Source organism: Polypterus senegalus, chromosome 3 (genome assembly GCF_016835505.1).
Source record: "Polypterus senegalus isolate Bchr_013 chromosome 3, ASM1683550v1, whole genome shotgun sequence".
NCBI lineage: Eukaryota > Metazoa > Chordata > Cladistia > Polypteriformes > Polypteridae > Polypterus > Polypterus senegalus.
Genome location: NC_053156.1, coordinates 53197251 through 53206319, shown reverse-complemented (window position 1 = coordinate 53206319; position 9069 = coordinate 53197251). Strand labels below are relative to the sequence as shown.

The following is a 9069-nucleotide window of genomic DNA, read 5'->3' as shown; positions in this document are numbered from 1 at the left end:
TTTTTTTTTCTCTGACATAAACGGTAATCACAAAAAGTGCGTGAGTAAATCAATTGGAGAAGGTAATTTTAACCGCCTTATAAGAAATGAAGTTAACAAGCACAACAAAACAAATTTCTCTCCAAAAAGAAAAACAATCCAAAGAAATGAATGGGCAAGTGAAGTTTCTCTGGGATAGAGGAAGTTGGCGGAAGGATCTGGGCGCGCGCACGTCCGCCTGTTGATTTAAGCGGCCGCGCACAGCGCCTTGTCTCACTCAGCCGCGCACAGGGGATCTGAGCTCTTCTTTTTACGCAAAGCCGCACCGGTCTTCATGCTGACGGGGTTGCTGGACTGCACTCTATACAAGATAGTCTATTTCTAAACTCGTCACACGTTCGCTTTTGCACTTTTCTTCTCTCCTTTTGCCAGTCTATTTCTTCAGAAATCATCAAACTTAATCAACATGAGCTGGCAAGGTTACGTGACCAATCTGATGGCCGATGGTACATGTCAGGACGCGGCGATTATGGGCTATCAGCCGCCCAACCAATCTGTCTGGGCCAGTGTCCCAGATAAATTCTTTTGCAAAGTCACGGTGAGTTGGGAAACAAATTTGGCGGGTAAGGTTGATTTGGAATCTGTGCATTAGACACGCTACCTCCTAGAGTTTTTGGAGTCTGGCGTGTCGACTAGTTCAACTTTGGGCAAACTTTTTACAGTGAGTGTTTCTAGGTCGGTATGGCGAACACGGGGTTTCTAAGCCTTCGAAGTGTGTGTGGGTTTTTTTTGTGCTGTAATTTTCTTGACCAGCTAAAAATCATCTGCATCCGGCTATATATTATCGATGGCCGCCTAGTACATGTTGGATGGGTGGGTGGGGGTGGCTAGTTGTTTGGGGGAGAGAAAAAGTGTGCGTGTCTGGCTATGGCGGGATAGAGGCGGCACTTGGGCGGAAGTCGGCCTTCTCCAGACTGCTTACTCTCGGAGTTGAGAGCCGGCGGGCTTCAAGTCTTCATCCTGGCGGGATCAGTCGAAAGGGCGTGGCTCTGTACCGGCTTGGGGACTTTAGGTTTTTGCGCCCTCTGTTACTTTTGTTCATTATTTGTAGGGATGAGGGTTTTTTTTTTAACAACTTTCACACTGGTGTGTTTTGCCACTTTGACCGGAATTCAAGATTTGCTGGGTTAACCGCCCCACCCTTGCGGCGTTTCGGTTTTGTAAGTGTGACTATTTTGCCTTCTAGCTAGTTTAACAACGCTTTACCATTTGGGCAGCGTGACAGACTTTCACGAGTTTCTGCTTGTCACGCTGTTATACAGGGAAAATGACTTCGGCATCGTCACAATAACTCGGCGTCCAAACTTCGTAGTGCGAAGTAGACGTGTGCTGATGGCCTTGTCGAGCCTCCTATTCGGTCGTCAGTGGCAGTACCCATATATGTGGCGGGGGGGGGTGGGGAAGGGTTGCTTGACTGAATTCGTTAGATTAACATGCTCGCGAATTGTTTCGACAAACCCCATGTCTGATCGCTCCAGAAGGTGAAGGCTTGTAGCAGTTACATGTTCACTCCTTCTAGTCGTACGAACAGATGCCATTCGGATGCATTTGAACTCTCTGGTGTTAGGCGGACAGGTCACGTGCAGCCGCCAGCAAAGCCCGAGTTTCCTGGGAATCACCTGTGGTAAAGGTGTGGTCTGTCTACCTTGAGCCGCAACTTTCTGGGCTATTAAAACAAACTCAACACGTCGTTGCTTTAAACCATTTTAAATTGAGGCGTCAATCGCCTTTTAAAACCAATTGGCTGGCCTAAACTCGATTTATGGTCTTGCCTCCCATCTTAATAGTGTCATGGCGACACAGCATGTAGTGCTGCAGTGTTACAGGCCCAGCATTCTGTGTTTGAATCTTCTGTTTAGATGTAGTCTGGGTGGAGTTGATATTGTCTGCACATTCTTGGCCCACATCCCCAAAATGTGCTGGTTTGGGTAACCTCCAGGGCTGTTGCCTACCTTGGTACTGCTGCGATGGTTGGCAGCCATACTACCTTCATTTAAGAACAGGTTATTTTCCTGAAGCCAAGCATGTTTGTCAGTACACAAATGGGAGAATATATCTAGGTAAAGTTTGGGTTGTCGCTGGAAGAGGTTCTAATGCCTCTGTGCAGTCCTTCAATCTCAAAAATCCAGGTGGATGCTATATGTTTGTGGTTGAAGTAGCTTAGAAAAGCGCAAAATGTAATTGTAGGTGCCCCACCTATAATTTTGATTGGTTGCACTTGTGGATTTTAAGGTGTCCATTGTCAATTCTATTAAGGTATTTTTGTGAACTGTTAACTTAGTTACTCATTTCTGAGTTGGGCACTCCAATTGAGATATAGCTATATAGATGGACATAGAGATGTAGAGATATATTGATTGGTCTTTGCATTTTGTCCTTGGACCACTTAAAGTCAATAGTAAGCTGTTCTACTGATTTGAGTTACTCATGTGCAGGGCTATTCAAGTGTCTGCTCCTGAATGTTCAGTGTGTTTAGGTAGTGGTTAACAGATCTTTTTCTGTAATGACCATATTTGTAGACTATTGCATCATAAAACTAGGTTGTATTTGGAAAGGCTTCCCATGCCTCTGCTGCCTTATGGTGTCTACACATTTTGCTTTCCATCTCGGATGGTGGCTTGAACTTTGCTTTTCAGCTATTTTGACCATTAAACTTCAGAAATGGCATTAAGACTAACTTAAATTTTCTTAAATGTTTGTTGCTGGAGAATTGTCAGGCTTTTTTAAAACTAATTCAGGAGCCTCTGGATATTATTGACCATTTTAATTTGGTAATGGAACATTTTCTTTAACTGTTCAGTAGATTGCTTGTTGCTCGACTTGCACAATCACTCAAAGATAAGCCACTGTCCAACTTAATTTATTTACCCAAGTAACTTGACAATGTCTTCAGCAGTCTTAACCATGAAAGGGCTATTAAAAGGGTTCTTCATGTGAGGTATTCTAGCTGAGGTAGTGTATTGGCAGTTCATTGTGATTCATTTAAAGGGTTTAGCCTGAAGTGTTGGTTGTTTCTCCATATAGAATTTGGAAGTATTTGATCAAGAATGCATATTCAACTTTTGTTATGGTAAGGACAGTTTGCAACTCTTGTGCTAGTTCAAACTCAACTTGTAGAATAACACTACTATTCTGACTGTCCAATTAAAGTGTGGGTTTTTGGAAGCTGTAAAATCGACTGTTTTCCAAATCTCTTATCCTGAGCCTTTGTGTGGTTGCTGAAGCCTGTCCCATCTGGCATAGATTGCAAGGCATTAACAGTCCCTGAATAGGACACCAATCCATTGCAGTGTGTGCATGCATGTACTAATGCCAATTTAGTATTGGCAGTATGAGTAAACTACCATTTGGCCTTTACTGTGGTGTATTTATGAACTGGTTATAAATGAATGCACCCTTAGTTTTGGCTTTATGTTCATAACCTGGTGTCTTGTCTTCTGAGGTGGTTTAGTGGATAGTCTGCTAGGAATGACATCCACCAGACACCCAGCAACAGCTTTCTACCATGGAAGTGGTGTGACCTGTATCAAGGCAGGCTGATTAAAATTTCCTCACCACCTTACCTTGGCAGTGGTCTTACAAAGCAGCATTTCATTCGGACACTTTTGGTGGTGGAATAATTCAATTCCTAAAAGTAGGTGGAAAGTGTTTAAAGGGCACTTGACTTTTGTACTCTGTTGCTTGCTTTCAGATAAAGCCACCTGTAAGTGCTTGCAGTAGGAATTATTGGAATACCCCATGATATGATATTGCCTTTTTTTAAATTTCATTTGAATGGGTACATGCAAAGCCCTCATTATAGGAAGTGTATTTTTCTGAGAAACCTTGCACCTAATCCCAGTTAAATTTAATTCCTTTGACTATTCCTAATTTGGGAATAGACATTCACCCTGCATTGCATGAGTTTTCTTTAGAGTTCTTGAAACACTGATCCTTCAGTCTCAACTAATGTTTTGTTAAAATTTGAATATATGGGAGTAAGCCTTTGGTGCTGCAACAATGTTGCCATGGAATGTTATTACACAACATTAAAAAAAAAAATGCTAAAGTTCAATATTGATCATGAAGGACATCCCTGTGATGCTTTGCTTTCCGCATTTCTTTTGCTTCCCACAGCTTCATCACTCAGGTAAGATGGGATCTTGAATATAATTGGTTTATGGTGAGAATTTACCAATGTGGTTAAATTGGCTTTGAATTCTAAATTCAGCATTTCATCCATGCTTTCCTGTGAGGCAGAGGTGGTAAGAGACTGCCTGTGCTGGAGTACTTCAGTTTTATCATGACGCATGCAAATTGCATGCTACATCTGAAGCTTGCTGTTTATAACATTGTTCACTCTTAATCACATTTTGCTTAAATTTGAAATACTTGGTACAGTAATCTGCAGCAGTGCTAATGTTTGCAGTACTTGAGTTGATCAGCTACCTCCACTGTCTAGTGCAAATCAGATACACTCTAAAGTGCAAATTCTTGTTTTTAGTGGAACAATGTTTTGTCACAATATTGCCTTACCCCATTGATCTATAAATGTTTGAAATACAAGATCAGGTTTGATTGGGTTGGTTTGTACCTTAGGGTTTATGCATTGAAAGCTATTTGTATCATGCATATCAAGCACCCTTTAATTTAAAGAGGTGATTGCAGCCAGAAGCGAACAATGAGAACTGGCTTTTTATTGTAGTACATTCTCAATTCATGTTGCCTGCACCTAAATTTGGAGTTCATTGCTGTCAGGCACTTGTTCTTTATATACTTATTTGACCAATGCCTTTATCCAAGGCAACTCAACATTTTGAGATACAATTGTTTATATTACCCAATTGGAGCACAGGTGGGAGAAGGGGCTTGCTCAGGTTTGTGTAGTCGGTGGTGGGATGTGAACCCACAACCTTGGATTTTGAAGTCCAAAGCCTTAACCTCTTCATTGATCTTTCATCCTCTTGACTGCATCTAGCTTAACATTTGTTAGGAGTGAAGCAGAAAAATCACCTTGTGGCACAAGCTTGTTTGGCCAAGCATTCTGTGTATACTCTGCTCCAATTGGTTTCTTCTAGCTCAAACTGACTTAACTCTTTAGGACAGCTAGAAGCCATACTTGTTGTGTTTAAGAACACAGTAAGTTGAAGCATTTTAGGTTGTGGAATTGTATGTCATGCATAGGTTGTGGAACCAGTTGCACTATTGTGACTTTGCCTTTAATTTGTCACAATTGCCAAATTGAGATTGTGCTTTGAAAGTGCCTTTATTAGCATCAGTTTATATTAAGAACATAACCGGCTGCTGTTGGGTTTGCAATTTGACGCTATTTGGGAGTAAACTGTTGTCTGCATGTTTTGAGTTGAAGTGTTCAGCAGGTGAGAAAACTACAAGTACCACATGGTGCTATACTGCATATGATAGCTTAGTCCTAGCAAAACTAAAATAGTAAGTTACTATTTAATGCTTGGTTGCCAGGTTTTAACACCAACTTATTGAAAGTAAGAATAAGCAGTTCAACTTTATTAGGGCACCCATTCTTTCTGTACAGGTATAGAAGCCCAGTGGTTGCATAGTCTTCATGACCCAAAACGCTTGTATGCTAAATGACGTAATGAAATTTTTTAACTTGAGTTTGTGGTTGCAATGGAAGTGGTCATGTTTACAATATTTTGTAGTGGTGCACTTCTATTCCCTGGAATGGATACTGTGGACTGCCTGTTGAAAGGAAGTAAAGGTTAAAGCACTACAGTAGTTTTTAAGATTTTGTCTAATCCATAAATTGGGGGGGGTTAGGGTCTGAAATAACCAATAAGTAGATATTTTCTTACAGTTCTAAAACTATGCTGTGATGAAAATCTGTTTAGATTTGAACAAGTTTTAGTTCAAACTGATTCTCTGAGAGAGAATAGATAACAAGATGCGCCAAAAAATGCAAGTAGGTGCAGGAAAGCATGCCTCTTCCATGTCCTTTGGCAGGGATTTAAGCTGCTTTTATCAGCGTTTCCTGGCATAATTTAAGCTTCTAGGAGAACTAAACTGACAGCAACCTTTCATAGCACCCCTGGATGCATGTGGGAACCAATCTTTAAGATGTCAGTCCATTAGACAACCCTTTCAGTTTTGTTCAGTATAAAAACACCTCAGGAGTTGAGTGTATTCACAAATATGGTTGAATATGATTTATGTTAAACTCTTGGGTGTATTATAACTGCCCTTGATATAGGTTAGTGAATTTATGGTGAGAATAGATAAGTGAAGCAAGATTGGAGTTTTGCACTAAATGTAAATCCCACTGTCTGGCAGAAAATGCATGTCAGAAGTGAGTTCCTTGGCTCATGTCATTTACCCCAAAATTACCACTTAAATAACCCAAGCTGCTGCATTTCTGTTTAATCGGTCATGTTTTAAATTGTTAATTGCTATGATATAAAGTTAAGAGTTTGTGAGAAAACAAAGCTATTGATGAATTCTAAATAAGTGCTAAGGAATACAACATTTATTCGGCTCTTAATTTGTTTCAACTTTTTTACTTTGAAATTAGATCAGTTTGCTTTAGCTGTGTTATGCCTTGGCAAGCCAGCACAAAGTACATTCCAGGGTTCCTTTTGTGTGCCAATTTTTTTTTTTAGCACCGTTCTATTGAAATGTCCCTGGACATACAGGACCAGAGGGAAACCATAGAGCTAAACCAGAACTTTTAAAAGTGTCTACATTTTGTATTTAAGATGTGATAGAAAATGGGAGACGACTTTCCCTTAAATTCAGTCTGATTTCCCCAGTTGCCCTTGCTGATGTCCCTTAATATCTTGTTCTATGTTAACATTTTTGACTGAGTGCCTATACAGGATAACTGCAGCCTATAATACATCATTGGAATCTGTTGCAGTGAATTACTTTCCATGCTTTTATGGTAACTTTGAACTGCTGGCTTTCCTTGTGTGCATCTCCTGGCTAATTGGCAGATGAATAACTTAGGACGGTACTAACAGTTTAAAGGAAGCCAGTGCTGGGACTTTTGAAAGTGATTTCCTTTACCTTGTCCAATGCGGATTGCTGCCATGTAGCAGCTTGAGTCACAAACCTACTTGAGAATGAATAGCTGACACCAGTGGAACTTTACACATGTTATGGGGGAATGTCAGATTTGCCAACTGAAGTTCTTGCCACTGCACCATGTCAATTTTTACAGGACTTCAAAATCAGTCCGCATAACACTTGCCAACCAAGCACCAATATCCCAGCTTTGTTGGGCTTGCCCCTTTTCTAATTGCCAGTAGCAGTTTGGCAACAATCGCTGACCTTTTAATTTTTTTCCCTTTTTTAATTATGTAAATTCAAAACAAATCCATTCCTTGTTCCTCCTCTCTACATTCTGTTGTACTTCCAGATCAGGTTTCTTTGATTGTTCATCTCTCGTATGAATATGCTGGTCTTGGTGGTTGAGTCTGTCTCATTAGATCAGCTTCATGAGAGCATATCTCCAGCTGGCAAGATTTATATGAAGGAAGACTATGGTTGTTGAAAATTGCTGGAAAAGACATTTTGTGACCTTAAGAGTACTAGCATATGTACTTTTAATGTGATTACTTGATAAGACAAATAGGCTTCACGTTCTGTGCTATTGGATTTAATAGCTTAGTAATTTACTAACAGCATTGACTAAAGTAATTTTTAGGTTGAACAGTGTCAATGTCATTTATAGAAACTTGAGGCTTTTTTGATCCGTTTCATACTAAAATCTAATGCTTGCCTGCACCTTTTAGTGGGATTAACTGACTGTACTCAAGGTTTTTTTGTTTAGTCATGCACAGATTAAAGTGCATCCAGAACCTGTTGGCTCCTGAGGCAGGTGATAGGACACCAGTACTAGACTGGTGTCGCCTACTGTTCAAGATCATGGTGTTCACAGCAATTTTTGCTTTGGTTATTCAAATTATCTAGTGTAACTACCTTTCTGTATTGGCCTAATATGCCTTTGCCAGGTGCATTCTTGCCATTCACCATATCAGATTTTCCCTAAATGTCTAGAAATTATCTGTACTGTCCTGGCAAAGAGTTCCACTATTTAGTTTGAAAAGTGTTTTAAATGATTTTTGCTGTATGATTGTTTTTAGAATAATGCTTTTGCAAGTATTGACTTCATGGCCATATTTGTTTTTTTTTTTTCCTGCAGTGTGAAGAGATTAATGGGCTTCTTAACAAAGATCGATCTCAAATGCTAATCAATGGCTTGCATCTGGGTGGTCTACATTGCTCAGTACTTCGAGACAGTCTTTTTGTAGATGGAGATAACACTATAGACTTGCGCACAAAAGCATCAGATGGTCCCACTTATAACCTCTGTGTCGCCAAATCTACTCAAAGTATGTATTTGCTTTTCTAGAATGTCACTTACTGAACCAGTGGTCAATGGTGTGGGTTTTTTAATGTTGGGGTTTTTTGCCCTTTTGTCAGTTGTGATTTAACTTGTGCTCTTTATGCTAAACTTTTATTTGCTTTTGATTGCAGCTCTTGTTGCTGTAATGGGAGCTGAAGGGACCTCTGGAGGCAATTTGAACATGAAGGCATTTAATATGAGAGACTATTTGAAAAAGGCTAACTTTTGATTTTTGTTACATAATCCCCACTGGACCAAGAGTGTGCCTTAAAATGACATCAGGAGGTGCTGTTCTACTGATTCTGGCTGCTTTTTGCATTTCAGAGTGCATCTGCATTTCCAGTCCACATGCAGAATCATGTTTGTTTTGTTTTTGTTTCCTCTTTCCCCTGTATATCAAATGTACATCACAAATAAATGAAACAAGTGCATTTGTTTGTCTTTAGTGTAATAGAGCAGTTGTCTGGTGTGTGAGCCATAGAACCATTAATTAGTCATGTGCCAATCAGTAGTGTTGCTAAAGGGTGCAGCTGCTTAATTCTCTTCTTGGTTTTTACTTGTCTGGAAAAATTGAGTAGGGTATAAGGGTTTGATCAACTATATAATTTGTACATTCTGACAAAGTTGAAGTTTTGGAAATAAGTGACTCTTCATTAAAGCATTGTTCTATG

At 39.9% G+C, this 9069-nt stretch overlaps 1 protein-coding gene across 1 annotated transcript; it reads left to right on the top strand.

Moving 5' to 3' along the window:
- Nucleotides 1-240: 240 nt before the first annotated feature.
- LOC120525142 (profilin-1-like) lies at nucleotides 241-8847 on the top strand. Its single transcript, XM_039747201.1, has 3 exons — nucleotides 241-577; nucleotides 8195-8384; nucleotides 8530-8847. The coding sequence occupies exons 1-3, from the start codon at nucleotides 446-448 to the stop codon at nucleotides 8625-8627; spliced, it is 420 nt and encodes a 139-aa protein (XP_039603135.1). The 5' UTR covers nucleotides 241-445; the 3' UTR covers nucleotides 8628-8847.
- The last annotated feature ends 222 nt before the right edge of the window (nucleotides 8848-9069 follow it).